Source organism: Heloderma suspectum, chromosome 3 (genome assembly GCF_057233095.1).
Source record: "Heloderma suspectum isolate Gila_16-S chromosome 3, 16-S_ref, whole genome shotgun sequence".
In the NCBI taxonomy this organism is placed as follows: domain Eukaryota; kingdom Metazoa; phylum Chordata; class Lepidosauria; order Squamata; family Helodermatidae; genus Heloderma; species Heloderma suspectum.
Window position 1 is genome coordinate 188,175,281 of NC_139460.1, and position 18,828 is coordinate 188,194,108.

General features: G+C 43.9%; 1 protein-coding gene across 3 annotated transcripts in view; it reads left to right on the forward strand.

Annotated features, from left to right (window-relative positions):
• The window catches only part of ADK (adenosine kinase), a 532,303-nt gene that overhangs the window by 37,061 nt on the left and 476,414 nt on the right, over positions 1–18,828 (forward strand). The window contains exon 1 of one of the 3 annotated variants that reach the window (XM_084845187.1): positions 1,236–2,117. The exons of the other annotated variants lie outside the window; for them this stretch is intronic. Within the exon in view, the coding sequence (XP_084701313.1) occupies positions 2,062–2,117 (56 nt within the window). The 5' untranslated portion in view covers positions 1,236–2,061. Of the gene's footprint in view, positions 1–1,235; positions 2,118–18,828 lie in introns of those variants that run through there. 3 annotated transcript variants of the gene reach the window in all.

Genomic DNA, 18,828 nt, shown 5'->3' on the forward strand with positions numbered 1-18,828 from the left:
GCAGCAAGACTGTTAACGGGACTGGCCAGTGAGCTCATATTACGCTGGTGCTTTTCCAGCTGCACTGGCTGCCAGTCCATTTCTGGGCCTGATTCAGAGTGCTAGTATTAACATTCAAAGCCCTTAGTGGCTTGGGGCCAGGTTATCTGAAGCCTCCTCCCGTATGTGCCTGCCCGGACCTTAAGATCATCCTCAGCGGTCCTTCTCCGTGAGCCCCTGCCAAAGGAAGTGAGGCGGGTGGCTACTAGGAAGAGGGCCTTTTCTGCTCTGGCACCCAAGCTGTGGAATGAGCTCCCTAGTGAGGTTCACCTGGCACGTACGTTGTATTCCTTCCGGTACCAGGTGAAGACCTTTTTATTCTCCCAGGCATTTTAATATTTTAGCTTTCTAGGCTTTTAGCTTTGCTGTTTTAAATCTGTATTTTAAATCTCTGCATTGCTGCTAGGCTTTATTCTGGTTTTATTCTTGCTGTATTGTTATACTGTGGTTTTAGTGCTTTTATATTTTTGTATTGTTTTACTGTGTGCTTTTTGGTTTTAATTTTTGTGAACTGCCCAGAGATCTTTGTCTATTGGGCGGTATAGAAATGAAATAAATCGATCAATCAGCAGCCTTCTGAGGGAGGGCTCCCCTTAAGGAGATCTGCAGAGTGGTCACATGGTCATTAATGTACACATTCACCTGCCACTACAAGGTTAATGGATTACTCCACTACAAGATTAATCTGTTTGCCTCTGTGGAGAGTACCTTTGGTAGGCGTATCCTCTAAAGGGTCCAGTATTCCTAGCAGGGAGACAACTGGAGGGTCTGTTGACCCACTCAGGGATGCACTACTTTTCTACATCCCCAAGCTAGCTGGCCTCCTGCACTCCAGGGAAGAAATGGAAATTCTTTACTCACTGGTGAATTTCTGTTCTCCTCGAATGAAAAAGGCCAACTAGCCCACCCTGGGCCAGCCTCCTTCCAGGTGACTTGCAGGCTAGGCAGGCCTTACTGACATTGCTTCCAAAGCCTAGATGTCATCTGAAGAGTTTGATAAGGAGTTGACATGGACTGGTTGCTTTCGACAGGACACAGTGGCGTTGGAAGAGTCAACTGGCCAGCCTGGGGGAGACTCCGCCTCCTCTGGAAAAAAACAAGATGGAGACTGCCTTCTTAGCCCCAGAGGCAGAGCCTTGCCCAAGCTAGCTGGCCTCCTTAACTCGAGGAGAACAGAAATTCACTGGTGAGTAAAGTATGTCCATTTCTAGTGACAAGCTGTTTGGTGAGCCACTAGACAAGGTGTTGGTGGAACCCAAAGATAAAACCAAGGCCTTACCCACTTCCATGAATGAAGAGAAAAGGGCCAGATCCCGTCAACCTTTTCGTTCTGCTAGGTTAAATAGCAAAGCCAGGCCTTCAGATGGATACAGATCCAAATGGTTTCATCCTAGGGCCATGGGTAGAGGTGCACAACATTCCCTGTCGGGCAGCACAACCTCGTCAGATTACTCTAGGGGTTCTAAAAAGCCCCCTCAACCTGGCACCAATGTCCGGACTCAGAAAATCGGGGGCTGTGTCCTCAACTATGTTCTGATTTGAGCATCAACCACTTCAGACACATGGATGAGAGAGACGGTGTCCTTGGGCTATAGTGCAGTGTTTGCTCGCCACCCAAAGGACAATTTCATGCTTCCCCAGGGTCCAGAAATCCCTTCATATACCAGGCAATGTTGGGGGAGATTTCTCATCTCTTGGACGTGGAGGCAATTTAACCGGTTCCATGGGGACAGAGACATTTTTCTCCCTCTCTCAAAATACTAGAAACTGGGGTCATCCCATGAAACTGATTGGTGGGAGATTCAGGACAGATAAAAGGAAGTACTTCTTCACATAGCGCATAGTTTAACTATGGAATTCGCTACCACAGGATGTAGTGATGGCCACCAATTTGGATGGCTTTAAAAGGGGGTTGGAGAAATTCCTGGAGGAAAAGGCTATCAATGGCTACTAGTCTTGATGGCTATGTGCTACCTCCAGTAATAGAGGCTGTGAGCCTATGTACACCAGTTGCTGGGGAGCATGGGTGGGATAGTGCTGTTGCACTCAAGCCCTGCTTGTGGGTTCCTGGCTGACAGGTGATTAGCCACTGTGTGAACAGAATGCTGGATGAGATGGACTCTTGGTCTTATCCAACGTGGCTGTTCTTATGTTCTTATGTCTTCCAGGGTCTATCCTGTTCTTTTCTTGGTTCCCAAATGGAACAGGAAATTAAGAGCAGTCTTAGTGAAATGGATCAACAAGTTCCTATGCTGCAGACACTTAAAGTCCATCTCAGTAGCTGTCTCTCAGAAGGACTTCCTAGCATCTCTGGCATACCTCCATGTGTCTGTCCATCCCTGTTACTGGAGGTTTTTATACTTTACATACCAGACCAATAACTTCCAGTATGGGGTTCTGCCCTTTGGCTTGATATCAGCCCCCAGGTCTTTATCAAACCACTAGTGGTGGTGGTGGTGGCTCACAGGTTGGGAGGCATCTATCTGTACCCTTATTTAGACAACATACTTAGGCCCCCCTCCCTTCAGAAGGGATTGGAGGATGTCCATATGACAATGGACTACTTGCAAGCCCATGGCTTCATAGTCAATCAAGAAAAGAGCTCCCTGATTCCATTGCAGTCTATGGGGGACGTTGGAGTTCTAGACACAATCCACTTCTGAATGTTTCTTACAGTAGAGCATCAACAGAACATTCATATGGGAATTTGTACCATGCAGGGGGTGAAGCAGGCAGATCTGAGGTCCTTGGCGCGCCTGATGGGGCTCCTGGTTTCCTGTCAGGGTCTGGTGGCATGGGCACAACTGCACTTCAGGGAGCTGCTGGGATTTCTTCTTCCCCTTCAGGAAGCAATAGTAGGCAAGATAAAAATTAGTCTCTCTCCTTTGAAACCTCCAAGGGTTGTGGTCTTGATTGTTGGCTTCCCAAAGCCTTCCCAGGGGAATCAGTCTGGCTGTCCCAGTCAAGATGGTAATCACCATGGATGCAGTCCTGTTGGGCTGGGGGGCTCGCCTTGTGGATCAGGTGGCCCACGTTCTGTGGTTGGCCCAAGAGCCACAGTTCAGTATCAACTTCCTGAAGCTAAGAACAATTAAGTTGGTACTTCATCAGTTTCACAATCAGATCGGGGCAACCACATGCTTATGCGAAATCAGCCAAAGCGTATATAAACAGGGATACAAAATCTTGATTCTTAAACAAAGAAGCAGTAGAGATCCTCTATTGGGCAGAGGAGAAACTCCTTTCCCTGTCGGCAGTTCATCTGGTTGGGTCAGACAGCAACATTGCTGACTGACCCAGCAGACAGGGAGTACAGGACACAGAGTGGAGGTTTCATCCTTGGGTGTTCAAGCAGCTGACATCACATTTCAGGCAGCCAAGGATGGAAACTTTTGCTACGCCTGAGAATGCTCAAGTGGATTGGTTCATGTCAAAACATCTGCATCCACTGTCAGTGGGTGTCAGCACCCTCTCCTGCCTTTAGCCAGGGGGTCTGCTGTGTGCTTTCCCCTTGATTCTCCTCATCCTGCAGGTTCTTCACTGGGTCCGCCTACTGGTGGCAGGGATGGTTCTGGTTGCTCCATGTTGGCCAAGAAGGCTGTGGTTCTTGGAATTAGTGAACATGTTGATTCAGGATTGTTGCCCATTTCCTCCCAGCAACAACCTACTCTCCCAAGGTCCTGTTGTCCATCCCCGACTGGAGATGTTCCAGTTGACTGTTTGGAGGCTGAGCGGCAGTGGCTCAGTAGTTTAGGGTGTTCTGAAGCAGTATTGAAAACCCTTCTCATCATCGCTCTACCAACAGGATTTGTAACAATACTTTGAAGGCCTTCCTTGTGTAGGGTGATGGGAAGGATTCCCAAAGCAGATGATACAACCACCATTTTGGAATTCCTTCAGGCTGGTCTGCTGAAGGGCCCTAGCACCAATATGCTTAAACACCAGGTGGCTGCCCTAAACACCATAGAATCATAGAATAGTAGGGTTGGAAGGGGCCTACAAGGCCATCGAGTCCAACCCCCTGCTCAATGCAGGAATCCAAGTCAGAGCATCCCTGACAGATGGCTATTCAGCCTCGTCTTGAACGCCTCCAGTGTGGGAGAGCCCACCACCTCCCTAGGTCATTGGTTCCATTGTGGTATTGCTCTTACAGTCAGGAAGTTTTTCCTGATGTTCAGCCGGAATCTGGCTTCCTGTCACTTGAGCCTGTGATTCCGTGTCCTGCAGTCTGGGATGATGGAGAAGAGATCCTGGCCTTCCTCTCTGTGACAACCTTTCAAGTACTTGAAGAACGCTATCATATCTCCCCTCAGTCTTCTCTTCTCAAGGCTAAACATGCCCGGTTCTTTCAGTCTCTTGTCATACAGCTTTGTTTCAAGTCCCCTGATCATCTTTGTTGCCCTCCTCTGAACCCTCTCCAATTTGTCTGCATCCTTCTTAAAGTGTGGTGCCCAGAACTGGACACAGTACTCCAGATGAGGCCTAACCAGTGCTGAGTAGAGGGGAACTAGTACTTCCCGGGATTTGGAAGCGATGCTTCTATGAATGCAGCCCAAAATAGCATTTGCCTTTTTTGCAGCCACATCCCATTGTTGGCTCATATTCAGCTTGTGATGGACAACAATTCCAAGATCCTTCTCGCTTGTAGTGTTGTTGAGCCACGTATCGCTCATCTTGTAACTGTGCATTTGGTTTCTTTTTCCTAGATGCAGAACTTGGCATTTATCCCTATTAAATGTCATTCTGTTGTTTTCTGCCCAGCTCTCCAGCCTATCCAGATCACTTTGAATTTGGTTTCTGTCTTCCAAAGTATTAGCTATCCCGCCTAATTTTGTGTCATCTGCAAATCTGACCAGCATTCCCTGCACCTCCTCCCCCAAGTCATTCATAAAAATGTTGAAGAGCACTGGGCCCAGGACTGAGCCCTGCGGTACCCCACTCATTACCTCTCCCCAGTTTGAGAAGGTCCCATTGATAAGCACTCTTTGAGTCCGATTCTGTAGCCAACTGTGGATCCTCCGGATCGTTGTTTCATCTAGCCCACTTTGAGCTAGTTTGCTCATCAGGAGATCATGGGGCACTTTGTCGAAAGCTTTGCTGAAGTCAAGGTATATTATGTCTACAGCATTCCCACGGTCCACAAGGGAGGTTACTTGATCAAAGAATGCGATCAGATTTGTCTGGCAGGAGTTGTTCTTGACAAATCCATGTTGGCTTCGAGTAATCACAGCATTGGAAGGTGCTTCCAGATGGATGGCTTTATCATCTGCTCCAGAATGTTCCCAGGGATTGATGTCAGACTGACTGGTCTGTAGTTCCCAGGTTCCTCCTTTTTACCCTTTTTGAAGATAGGGACAACATTAGCCCTCCTCCAGTCATCTGACACTTCCCCCGTCCTCCATGATTTCTCAAAGAGAATAGACAGCAGTTCTGAGAGTTCTTCTGCCAGTTTCTTTATTACTCTAGGATGCAGTTCATCTGGCCCTGGAGATTTGAACTCATTCAATGATCTCAAGCCGCAATCCTACCCCTTCAGCCTGTACTTTGCCTTTGCCAGGTGGGTCATAGACCCTCTTTTGGGAGAAGAGTGAGCCACAGTAGGAATTGAGCACCTCTGCCTTTTCTTTGTCATCTGTTATCGTTTTGCCATCCTTATTTAATAGCTGAACCACCATTTCTTTCCTCTGCCTTTTACTATGCACGTAGCTGAAGAAAGCCTTTTTGTTGCTTTTAGCATCCCTCGCTAACCTCAGCTCGTTCTCAGCTTTAGCCTTCCTGACGCCGTCCCTGCAATTCTGTGCTACCTGCCTGTACTCTTCCTTTGTTGCTTGGCCGTCCTTCTACTTCCTATATGTGCCTTTTTGTTTTCAGGTCATCTCTACACCTTTGTGAAGCCACATTGGCTTCTTCTGTTGTCTTCCACCTTTTCTTCTTGTTGGAATGGTTTGCAGTTGCCATTCATATATGGCAAACTGCATGGTGGGGCGGGGAAACATGGGAGACAATAGCAGCACTTCTACGTTACAGCACATGTGTCCCCTTCCCTAGCTTGCCCCTTTCCTGGCAGTTATCGGAACTGAGCTTAGTACTGGGTATGTTCATCTGGAGTCCAAATGTGAGGGACCTGTTAGGGTTCTAGGCAGAGAAACGATAGCAATGTGTTCAAGTTCCCATGTAAGGCTGGGCTGTTTTCTGCAAAGGGTTCCCTTTCTGTGCAAGTGCCCTTTCTCTCCGCTTCCCATCACCAGAGTTCCCCCCTGTGAGAGTGTGCTTGACATGAGGCCAAAGAGATATAACCCTATGCCAGGATGTCAAACCCCTTTAGGGTGGGGGGCTCTATTATCCCCTGACACCTCCACATGCCTGATGTCAGGGGATGGGGCCACGTCCCCTGATGTGATCCATCCTCAGAACCTTTCTCCCATCACCCACTTCTCATCCAACTCAAACGCAGCTGGCTAGGGCTGCCATTGATCTCAGGTGAGTGTCCCCCTTCAGGCATTCATTCCCTACCTTGCAGCCCTTATGGGGAGACAGTCCCATATTTTGAGAACATTTGCTTTCATTACAGCAAAGGTAGCTCTCTCTTGTCTCTTTAATTGGTTGTTTAATATTCATCTAATAAATGGGAGTTCATACTTGGATATAAGTCCCTTTGTGAAGAAATATACCATAGGCTTCATAACAGATTTGGAAGAGCAATTAAAACATGCTTCAAAGAGGATCTTCCATTATTATTCTGGAGCATGTTGTGTGGTTAACTATTACAGTATGATCATTCACTCTTATCAATGGCTGTAAATTTAAGCAGTCTTTGCTGCAGGACTACAGCCAAAATACGAATTATATATTGGGTTTTTTAAAGTCATGCCATACCTTGCAACTACTATTACTAATATGCACTCAGAATAGTTACTCATTTACTTATTAAGGATTGTTGATAGTAAGTGCACTTCTTGATAGATTGTTGATAGTAAGTGCACTTGGCCTTCTTTCCACTTCCTATATGTGTCCTTTTTTGTTTTCAGGTCTTCTCTAAGCTTTTTGTGAAGCCACATTGGCTTCTTCTGTTGTCTTCCACCTTTTCTTCTTGTTGGAATTGTTTGTGATTGTGCCTTGAGAATTTCCTTTATTAAAAGCTCCCACCCATCTTGGACTCCTTTTCTCGTTAGCGTCGCTTGCCATGGGACCTTACTGATCATTGTTCTGAGTTTATTAAAATCAGCTTTCCTAAAATCCAGGGTACGTGTTTGACTACACTCGGCTTTTGCTTCTCTTAGAACTAAGAACTCAAGTACAACATGGTCGCTTTCCCCCAGAGTTTCTGTAACTGCTACTTTATCCACTAAGTCATCTCTGTTGGTTAGGATCAAGTCAAGGATAGCTGATCCTCTAGTTCCTTCCTCTACTTTCTGTAGGAGGAAGTTATCCGCCACACAAGTCAGGAATTTCCTGGAGGGGCCATGTTTTGCAGAATTTGTCTCACAACAAATATCGGGGAAATTGAAGTCCCCCTTACTACTACATCATGCTTCCTTGAAACATTGGCTACTTGCTTTTCAGAAGTTTCATCCTCATCTTCTCCTTGATTGGATGGCTGGTAGTAGACTCCGACCACCAGGTTCCTTTTATTCTTTGCTCCATTTATTTTGATCCAGATGCTCTCGATGGGGCTACCAAGCTCATCCTCCTGTATTTCTGTGCAGAGATATGTATTTTTCACATACAGTGCAACCCCCCCCCTTTCTGTTCCTCCTGTTCTTTTTGAACAAGTTATATCCTTCAATTGCTGTATTCCAGTCATGAGAGTCATCCCACCAAGTCTCAGTTATACCTATCAAGTCATAATTTCCCTCCTGTATTAAGAGTTCAAGTTTGTTCTGTTTGTTTCCCATACTCTGGGCATTAGTATATAGACATCGAAGACCATGTGCTTCATAGTCTGGCTTTCTTCCTACATGTGTCTGAAGACTATTATTGGGCGCTGTTAGAGCTGTTCTCTCCGTTGCGGTGCATGGGCCTACGTCCATTGTTACTCCCAACTTTACACCTCCCTTCCCCGTAGGATTCAGTTTAAAGCCCTCCTGATGAAGTTCTTCATGCTGTGGCCAAACACATTCTTTCCAGCCTTTGTGAGGTGCGACCCGTCCCATCTTCCAGGAAGTATAGCCCGTGGTCCCAGAATCCAAATCTCTCTCGTCGGCACCACTTTCGTAGCCAGTCAGTCACCTGGAGTATTTTTCGTTCCCTTTCTATCCCTCTTCTAACTATTGGAAGGATGGATGAGAAAACTATCTGGTCCCCAAAGTTCTTGAGTTTCCTTCCCAAATCTTCAAAGTCTGACGTGATTTCTTCGTAGCTCCGCTTGGCAGTATCATTTGTTTCCACATGGATGAGAAGAAAGGGATACCTGTCAGTGAGCTTTATGAGTGCAGGCAACCTTTCAGTCATGTCTCTAATCCATCCTCCTGGGAGACAACATACCAGTCGAGTCCACGGGTCTTCGCGACATACTTGGGTCTCGATCCCACACAGCAAGGAGTCTCCCACTACTACCACTCTTCTCTTCTTGTAGTTGTAGGCCTGGGTTTCATCACCTCTGTTTGACTGACCTTCAGCCTCTTGCTCACTCTCATGTAGGTTCCCCTGTGATTCTTCCTCTTCAGGCTGTCCTCCAGTCACATCTGCAAGTACCTGGAATTGGTTCCACAGCTCCACTGCTTCCACTAGTGCAGAGTGGCATCTAGTTCTTCTTCTCCTAACTATCACCCTTTCCAAGCAGTATCCTCTACTCCATTTTTCTTCACCGCAGCATTTCCCACTTCTGCCTCATCTTGCTGTTGCTCTTCAAGCTTCTGGTCTTCCCTTTGCTGCTGTAGTTCCCCCATTCTGTCCAAGAACTCTTTGTGTTCTCTTATTCCTCGGAGGGTCAACAGTCGCTGCTCCAGTCCACTTACTTTTTCTTCCAGCAGCGTGATCAACTTCCACTTGTTGCAGGTGTAGGCCATGTTGTTCTCAGGCAAGAAAACAAACATGGCACACACCTTGCAGGTCACCACCACTGGAGAGTCTTGTCCTTCCATAGCCTCTTTTCCCTTTTTGTGTCTAGCTTTGTGATTGTTCTAGACTAGCCTGTGCCTGCTCTTCTACTCACTAGAGGTTAAAAGCAGAGTCCCATTGGTGTGGAAGTGTGTGTTACAAGACAAATAAATGAAAAAAAAAGTTAAAAAAAAGAAAAAAAATGTTAGGGGCCTCCCCCTTGACCTCCCTTGCCAAACTCCCCTGGCCAACTCCTGCTTACTCCCCCTGTTCGCGCACTCTGGTCACTCGCTCTCTGGGAGCTTGCTTGCTTCTGTAATCCCTGGACCAGCTGGAGCAGCTTGCTCTGCTCTGCTCAGCTGGGAGGCGGGAAACAGACTGAAGCTTCCCGCCCACTCAGCTGCTGGGAGTACTCAGGCCACACACCCCAATTCACTTGGAGCTCTCAGAAGCACCTGGTGAGCTCACAGCCACTCAGAAGGATAAAGTACAGCCCCCTGGGCTTCCTGCAGACCGCTTACCTCTTAGCCTCTGTCTCCTTTGTCTCCTCTACCACCGCAGCTCCCCTGGCCAACTTCTGTTTGCTCCCCCTGTTTGCTCCCCCTGTTTGCTCGCTCTCTGGGAGCTTGCTTGCTTCTGTAGTCCCTGGAGCAGCTTGCTCTGCTCTGCTCTGTTCAGCTGGGAGGCGGGAAACAGACTGAAGCTTCCTGCCCAGTCAGCTGCTGGGAGTACTCAGGATTGAACTGTAGGGGGAAGCAGCTTTTTGCCAGTCATTCTCAGAGGTTCCTATGAGAAGCTACCCTTATCAACACTCGTACAGTGCATAGATTCCTCACGTGGAACCTGAATTGGTTCCTAAAAGCTCTCATTGCTTCTCCCTTTGAGCCGCTATCCTGTTCTCTTAAAATATTGATTTTAAAAACTGTTTTTCTTGTGACAATCACTTCTGCTAGAAGAGTTTCAGAATTGGGGGCACTGTTTTCAGTCCCCCAGCACTGTATTTTCATCAGGACAATGTGGTGCTAAGAACGGATCCCACCTTTCTCCCCAAGGTCAGCTTGGTTTTTCATTGGCAGCAAGAGGTGGTTCTGTCTTCTTTTTGTCCCAAGCTTGTTCATCCCCAGGAGCATTCCAAAATTACCCTAGCCCACCCCAAATGCCTGCCTGAACAACCATGTTTTTAATGCATGGCGGAAGCTCATTAAAGAGGGGGAATGGCGGAGTTCCCTAGTTCCACAGAGTGGGGGCCACCACAGAGAAGGCCCTCTCCTTCGTCCTCACCAGCCTAGCTATCCTGGCTGATGGGACAGAGAGAAGGACATCCAAGGCTGATCTTGTTGAGCGGCATATCTGGTGTTGCTGGAGGCGCTCCTTGAGATAGGCTGGGCCGGAGCCGTATAGGGCTTTAAAGGTCAAAACCAACACCTTGAATTTGGCCTGGAAAACAACTGGTAGCCAGTGCAGCTCCTTCAGCACTGGAGTGATGTGACCACGCTGGCGGCTGCCTTTAATCAGGCGAGCCGCTGCGTTCTGTACCAGCTGCAGCTTCCGAACCATCTTCAAGGGTAACCCCACGTAGAGCGCTTTACAGTAGTCTAAACGAGAGGAGACCAGGACATGTACTACCGATGGGAGCAGATGGTCAGGAAGGAAGGGGTGCAGCCGGCATATCAGATGGAGCTGGTACAGCGCTGTCCGGCTCACAGCTGACACCTGAGCCTCCATGGACAGCTGGGAGTCTAAGATGACCCCCAAGCTGCGGACCTGGTCTTTCAAGGGTAACCATACCCCATTCAAAACCAGGTCAACATCCCCCAACCTCCTCTTGTCTCCCACCAAAAGTACCTCAGTCTTGTCAGGGTTCAGCTTCAGCTTATTCCTCCCCATCCAACCACTCACCGTCTCCAGACATTTGGACAGGGATTCTACGGCCAACCTTGGTGAAGATTTGAACGAGAGGTAGAGCTGTGTGTCATCCGCATATTGATGACACCGCACCCCAAACCTCCTGATGATAGCCCCCAGCGGCTTCACATAGATGTTAAATAGTATCGGGGAGAGGATGGAACCCTGTGGCACCCCACAAGTGAGCAGCCACGGGTCTGAAACCTCCTCTCCCAGTGCTACCCTCTGGTACCTGCTGGAGAGGATGGACCGGAACCACCATAATACGGTGTCTCCAATGCCCAAGCCCTCCAGGCGGTCCAGGAGGATACCGTGGTCAACGGTATCAAAAGCCGCTGAGAGGTTGAGGAGAACAAGGAAGGAGCATTCACCCCTATCCAGAGCCCTCCTCATATCATCTACCAAGGCGACCAAGGCCATTTCTGTCCCATGCCCAGGTCTGAAGCCCGACTGAAATGGATCTAGATAATCATCTTCTTCCAAGTGTGCCTTCAACTGCATCGCCACCACCTGCTCAATCACCTTGCCCAAAAAAGGCAGATTCGAGACTGGGCGAAAGTTGTTCAGAACTTGGGGATCCAAGGAGGGCTTTTTTAAAAGCGGTGTTATCACTGCCTCCTTGAGGGCTGATGGCATCACTCCCTCCTCAAGGGAGGCGTTCACCACCGCCTTGATCCCCTCAATTTTGCCTGCCTTTGGGAACAAATGACACCATAATGAAACAAAGGTAAACTGTCATCTATTACAATTCATGCAGTAGCATAGCTAACCAGTCATGCCATTTATCAAGGAAGTGTTAGGATTTACTGGCAGCTGCTATCCAATTTCTGTGTGATTTCTATATGAACCTAAAATAGACACACATTTGTTGTTAATTATAGTTGGATGTGTTTGTTTTAATATTTATTATTGCTGTGTTTATGTTCAAATACACAATAAATATTTATCTTTGTATGTCCTATAGTGTACTTAGGTTCATGTACTATATATATATATATATATATATATGTGTGTGTGTGTGTGTATGTATGTATAAATAAATATTGCACCCTGTGTTATACTTTAAAATGGCTAAATTATATTCTTTTGATAGACCTGAAAGTTAGCTTAAGATTGGATTAATTAATATGTACTATATAAATATTAATTAATCCAATCTTAAGCTAACTTTCAGGGTACATTCAGCTGATACTAAGGAAGGTTTGTGTCCAAATGTTTTGCACCAGGGGGCTGCCCCTGGTGAAATCACAAGTAAACTACCCAGTAAGTCATAACTCAATCTTGGCAAGTGAAATATGCAAAGTTGGTTATGCTGTCTATCAAAAGAATATAATAAGCATACAGACAAATCATTTTTGCTTATATTAGCTGTGTGTGTGTGTGTGTGTGTGTGTGTGTGAGAGAGAGAGAGAGAGAGAGAGAGAGAGAGAGAGAGAAGTTACATGTCAGGCTTTTTGGGACTCTGTGACTATCCTAGTACCTGAAAATAAAAGAGCATGTTGGTTGCCAGAATTGAATGATTTCTTATGGTTTTGCTACTGTCCTACATCACTAGACAGGTAGAGTCAGCAAACAAGTTCTGAAAGTTTAGGAACAGGAAACTAGTTTTAATTTATTTAATTTTAGTTTTTCCCCCAAAAGAAATTACAAACAAAAAAACAACATTAATATTAATTCAAAATCCCTACCCAGTCTCTCCCCCAGCACAAACTGTTTCTGGATTGTTCTTCTCCCTTTATTCTCTATTTCTGTTCCAGGATAATATATTAATTCATCCTGTCTCATTCCTTTATTGTCTTCTTTTCATGAGTCCAGAAAAACATCTATTTCTGTTTTATTGACTATTCTAAAGCCTTTGACTGTGTGGCAAGTTCAACAAATTGTGGCAAGTTCTTGGTGGTATGGGGATACCAAGTCATCTTGTCTGCCTCCTGAGGAATCTGTGTAACGACCAAGTAGCAACGGTAAGAACAGACCACGGAACAACAGACTGGTTTAAGATTGGGAAAGGAGTACGGCAGGGTTGTATACTCTCTCCCTACATATTCAACCTGTACGCAGAACACATCATGCGATGTGCTGTGCTTGATGAAGCCAAGGCTGGAGTTAAAATTGCTGGAAGAAACATTTACAATCTCAGATATGCAGGCGATACCACTTTGATGGCCGGAAGTGAGGAGGAGCTGAGGAACCTCATGACGAAGGTGAAAGAAGAAAGTGCAAAAGCTGGGTTGCAGTTAAACCACAAAAAAAAATCCAAGATTATGGCAACCAGCTTGATTGATAACTGGCAAATAGAGGGAGAAAACGTGGAGGCAGTGACAGACTTTGTCTTTCTAGGCACAAAGATTATTGCAGATGCTGACTGCAGCCAGGAAAATCAGAAGACGTTTAGTTCTTGGGAGGAGAGCAATGACAAATCTTGATAAAATAGTGAAGAGCAGAGACATCACGCTGACAACAAAGGTCCGCATAATTCAAGCAGTGGTATTCCCCGTAGTAACCTATGGCTGCGAGAGCTGGATAGATAGATGCTTTTGAACTGTGGTGCTGGAGGAAAATTCTGAGAGTGCCTTGGACTGCAAGAAGATCAAACCAGTCCATACTCCAGGAAATAAAGCCAGACTGGTCACTTGAGGGAATGATATGAAAGGCAAAACTGAAGTACTTTGGCCACATCATGAGAAGACAGGATACCCTGGAGAAGATGGTGATGCTAGGCAAAGTGGAAGGCAAAAGGAAGAGGGGCTGACCAAGGGCAAGATGGATGGATGATATTCTGGAGGTGACGGACTCGACCTTGGTGGAGCTGGGGGTGGCGACGGCCGACAGGAAGCTCTGGCATGGGCTGGTCCATGAAGTCACGAAGAGTCGGAAGTGACTGACCGAATAAACAACAACATAGGTTTCTATAGGCTTCTACCAAGGTTGTTCCATTTGACTCTTTTTCCATACAGGCTATATATTTTTTGCCAGCCCTTCTTGACAGTGTCTCTTTTCTTTATTCCTTTGTGGACTCTTACTTTCTGTGTCAACTTTTCATTTATTGCTATGTCCCAGATTTTCTTTTTCCACATAGATATTGTTAGCATCCGGGCTGTCGTCCAATTATTTGCAATTAATTGCCTCTAATCTCTCTATTTTCTTTTATAAACATATTCAATAAAGCTAATTCTGGTGTTTTACATATCTCTTGATCAGTAGTAATTCTTTCTGTTTCTTGAAAAATCTTGTCCCAGAATTTTCTAACCCTCCTGCATTCCCACCACATATGTATTTGAGTACCGTTGATTCCACATCCTCTCCAACACAAAGGTGACAGCTTCTTAATTCATTTTTTTCTAGCTTCACTGGTGTCAAATACCACTTCTGAACCAACCTTAATCCACCTTCTTTTATTTTGGTGGATATTGCTTGAAAGGGAAATCTATCGAAAATTTGTTTCTAGTCTTCTTCCTCTATCTCCTCATCAATATCTCTTTCCCATATCTGCTTTATTGTTACATTCCCCCCATCTCTTGCTTTATCAAAATTTTATATATTTGGGTTATTATACCTTTTAAATATAGAACATATTTTGTAATTTTTCTTCCTTTAATCCCATCAATTCCCTTTCTGTTTCTAACCAATTTACACTCACCCCTTCCTTCATTATTGTTAACATATGTCTTAATTGGTGCATATCATTAAAAGTTTTTAAATGTGGTATACCCCATCATCCTTCTTGCATAGATCAATATCAGAACACCTTCGCTGTTCATGGCCTTTTAGTCTTAAAAATAATTTTTTCTATGTTTTGCCATGTTTTAAAACTTTTAAATGGAATTTCTTGTGGAAGCACATTAAAAAGATAAGTAAATCTTGGTAATACCACCATTTTTATAGTCATAATCTGATCAGAAAGTGTTAAATTTATCTTTTCCCATCTGGCTCTGTCGTTCTGTATTTCTTTCCATAGCTTCCTATAATTTAGTTTCAGCACATTCTTCTGCCTTTTAGGGACTTGAACTCCTAAATATCTAAATGCTTTGTTACTAAGGGAATACCTGTCATTTTTAAATTTCTGTTTGTTCTTGTGGTCCTAGATTCAGACACATCAAATCAGATTTCTTTGTATGTACCTTTAGTCCTGCCACCTGTTGGAATTCTGTTAATTCCCTTATCAGTTCCTTTATTCCCTTTTCTGAATTTCCTAACGTAAATAAAATATCATCTGCATATAAGTTTAGTTTAAATTCTGTCTTGCCTATGAGTATCCCTTTAATATCTTTATGTCCCCTGATTCTGTCAACCAGAAACTCAATTACCATTGTACATAAGTGGTGAAAGGGGGCACCCCTGCCTTGTTCCTTAATTAAGCCTGATTTCTTCTGTCTCTAATCCATTGTACCTTATTTTTGCTGTTTACACGTATATTGCCTCTATGTTTAAACTTATTCCCCAAATTATACTTATTTAGCAGACTTAATATAAATTTTGGATTAACAGTATCGAATGCCTTGTAAAGATCAAGTGTCATTATTACAATCAGGATCTTTCTTGTCTTACAAATATTAATCATACTAAATACTTTTCTAATTGGAACTGCAATAAACCTATTTTTTAAAAAGCATTCTGATCTGAACCTATATAGTCATTAATAACTTCTGTCAGGCGTTTTGCCCATATTTTAGTAAATATCTTATAATCCACATTCAGTAGAGATATTGGTCTGTAGGAGTCCAAGTTACATTTATCTTTGTTTAATTTGGGTATCAGTGTTACTATAGCTTGTGTCCATGTTTTGGGGATTGGGACCCCTCTTGTATTCCCCAATATAATTTCTTCAGTTGTGGCACCAAGACATCCACAAATGCTGTATAGAATTCACCCGTAAACCCATCTCGGCCTGGTGATTGATTATTTCTTCATTCTTTTATAGCTTCTTTAATCTCCTGTTCTCCTATCTCAGCTTCTAATAACTGTTTCTGTTCTTCTTTTAGTGGGGGTGTTTTTTTTGTCTTGATATTCCTGAATCTGCTTTATTTCTGTCTGCTTCCCTTCATAAAGATCTTCATAATAATTTGTAATAATTTTCCCATTTCCTTTTGCTAATATGTTTTAATTCCTTCTGTTGTATTCAAAGCTAAAATTCTGCTCCTAGTTCTCTTTTTCTGGACTCCAGAAACAAATTGTTGTTCACCAACAATTTTGAGCTTTTCCTGTAAACTCATAATACCTTTGCTTGACATATAACATGTCTATCATTGTTTTATTTCTCTTTCATCAATTTTTCCATTTCTTTTCTGATTCTAGTCTGACCAATATACTTGTACTGCTCCATTAATCTGTTAATTTCTTGATCCAGTGTCTCCTTCTTCTCATCCTTTTTTGGATGCCGAAGGCAATGGCAGCGTGATCTTGGAGCTCCTTGCCCTCAGGAAATATTTTAAGCCGAAAAGGTTATCTAAAAAGAAAATAACTCCTGGAAACAAAATTCCAGACAGCCATATATGAATCTATCAGGAAAAACAGAGCGGAATAAAATACTTCTTTAAATCAGCAAAGAAGTTGCAAGAAGCAGTCGAGACTGGTGGGATGGCTGTATCAAAAGAAGAACTTACTGAGCAATTAACAACACTCAAACAAGATTTATTGACTGCCTGGAAGCAAATACTGGAAGATAAAGTGGAGCAACTGCAAGAGAGGATGAGAGAAACAGAAGTGACAGTTTCAGAGAACGCAGACAGACTAAACACACATGAGGTACAAGTGAAATCTTTAAGAAAGCGAATTGAAGAGAATAGCTTAAAATGTGAAGATCTGTCCAATAGAAATAGTAGGAAAAATGTGCGTATTCGTGGAAGTATGGAGACCACAGAACGAGAATCTGTTAAAGAATTTATAGTGAAATGGCTCACAGAACTATTGCCTGCATGTAAAATACAGATGGACGATCTTGAAAGAGCTCATCGGGCACTAGGGCCCAGAAGGTTAGAAACAAGCGTTCCATGAGATAGAATAATTTGTTTTGTAAACTATTCTTTAAAGAAAAGATAATGAAAGAAATGCAGCTAATGAAAGAAATAAAGTATATGGACATGACTGTGATGTTTCTATAAGACTTAGCCCCAGAGACACTACAGAAAAGAAAAAATCTAAGTGCCTTTACAAGGAAACATTGAGAAGAAGGAATTAAATATTTCTAGGGCTTCCCTTTCAAACTGACAATAATATATAAAGGGAAAACATATCTGGTAACAAGGAAACTTGTTTTTATACCCATGTGCTAGGAGAGAACTAAAATTGTGCAGGCTCGGTGGGAAACCTAATACATGCATGGACTATTTAGCAAATTATAATGGGCATTTCTTTTAAATTAAAGGAAATAACAGAACAAGTTATTTTGACATGAGGCTGCTTTAAAGTCCAACATCTTCCAAATTCCAAGAGTTTAACTTTCAGTGCTTCCCACTTACCCCAGTATTCTTATATGTACAGTTATTGTGTGACTTTAGTAAAGGTAGGAGCCTCGTGTGGCGCAGAGTGGTAGGCGGCAGTATTGCAATCGAAACTCTCCCCACGACCTGAGTTCGATCCCAGCAGAAGCCGGGTCTCGGGTAGCCGGCTCAGGTCGACTCAGCCCTCCATCCTTCCAAGGTCGGTAAAGTGAGTACCCAGCTTGCTGGGGGAAAGGTAGTCACGACTGGGGAAGGCAATGGCAAAGCACCCCGCTATAGTCTGCCATGAAAACGCCAGCGAAAGCAGCGTCCCTCTAGGGGTCAGTAATGACCTGGTGCTTGCACAGGAGGAACCTTTTCTTTCCTTAGTAAAGGTCCATCCCACGACATGTTAGCTGAGTTGCAAAAAACATGGGTGGTTCTAACATTATAATAACTATATTCTAGCTATAAATATAGTAGAGTTATTACTTAGATTTAGCAACTATAACAGTGGTCAGTTACTTTTATTTTCTGTTTCTTCTAAATAAAGGCAAAATTAGAATTCGACATTAACATCTCCATGTATTGAAAATGCTAACTTTCTGGCTTTTTAAAAACAACAACAAAACAAGCTACTGAGCCCAATCTTAGTGGTATTGCAAAAATGACCATTTTGAGCAGAAATGAGGCAACACTATCCATGTTTGTACCCTACATGTGTGGAACATTTGGCATACGTGTCTGCTCAGGATTTAAAATGAATAATTCTTGAACAAACTTTTAATTGGTTGAAAAATGTGCTTTGGAAAACTTTATTTTTAATGCACTCTGTTTTTGATATTTAGAGAATTTTAACTCTTCTAGGTTCTCATGGTGGAGCTGTTTAACTTTTGAGGTCTTGAAACATTTTCACTGGTGTCACTAAAGTAAGTTCTATGGAAAGAGAAGGCTGCATTGATGCTGTTATATGGTATTCCAGGATCCAAGGTCCAAATGAGCCCTATTAATCCCCAAATTGGTACACATTTCTCTCTTCTTGGTGTCATCTTATCTAGCTTGTTGGAGATGTATCCACATGAAAATCTTCCTTTCTTCCTCAGCTCTTAGATCTCTTGTGTGGTCTTAGAAGGGCCATAACACTGGATTAGTTCAGGGCTGGAATTGCAGACCGTTTTCTTCATTATAATCACACGAAGCAGCTATAGTCACCACATGAAGCTTTTAAGCAGCATTTGCAAGACTGATGGTTTTGCCTTTCTGCTTTCACCTTTCAGTGAAGCCAGTAGGCAGACAATATTAAATAGAACAAAAAGAAGGGAAACGTGCAGACTTGGTTGTTTTTTTTTTTTTAATTGGAGCTGCTGCTGGAGGAATGCTGCTTGCAGTCCTTGTTGAAATTTACAGTACCTGACTAGGAGCGTAG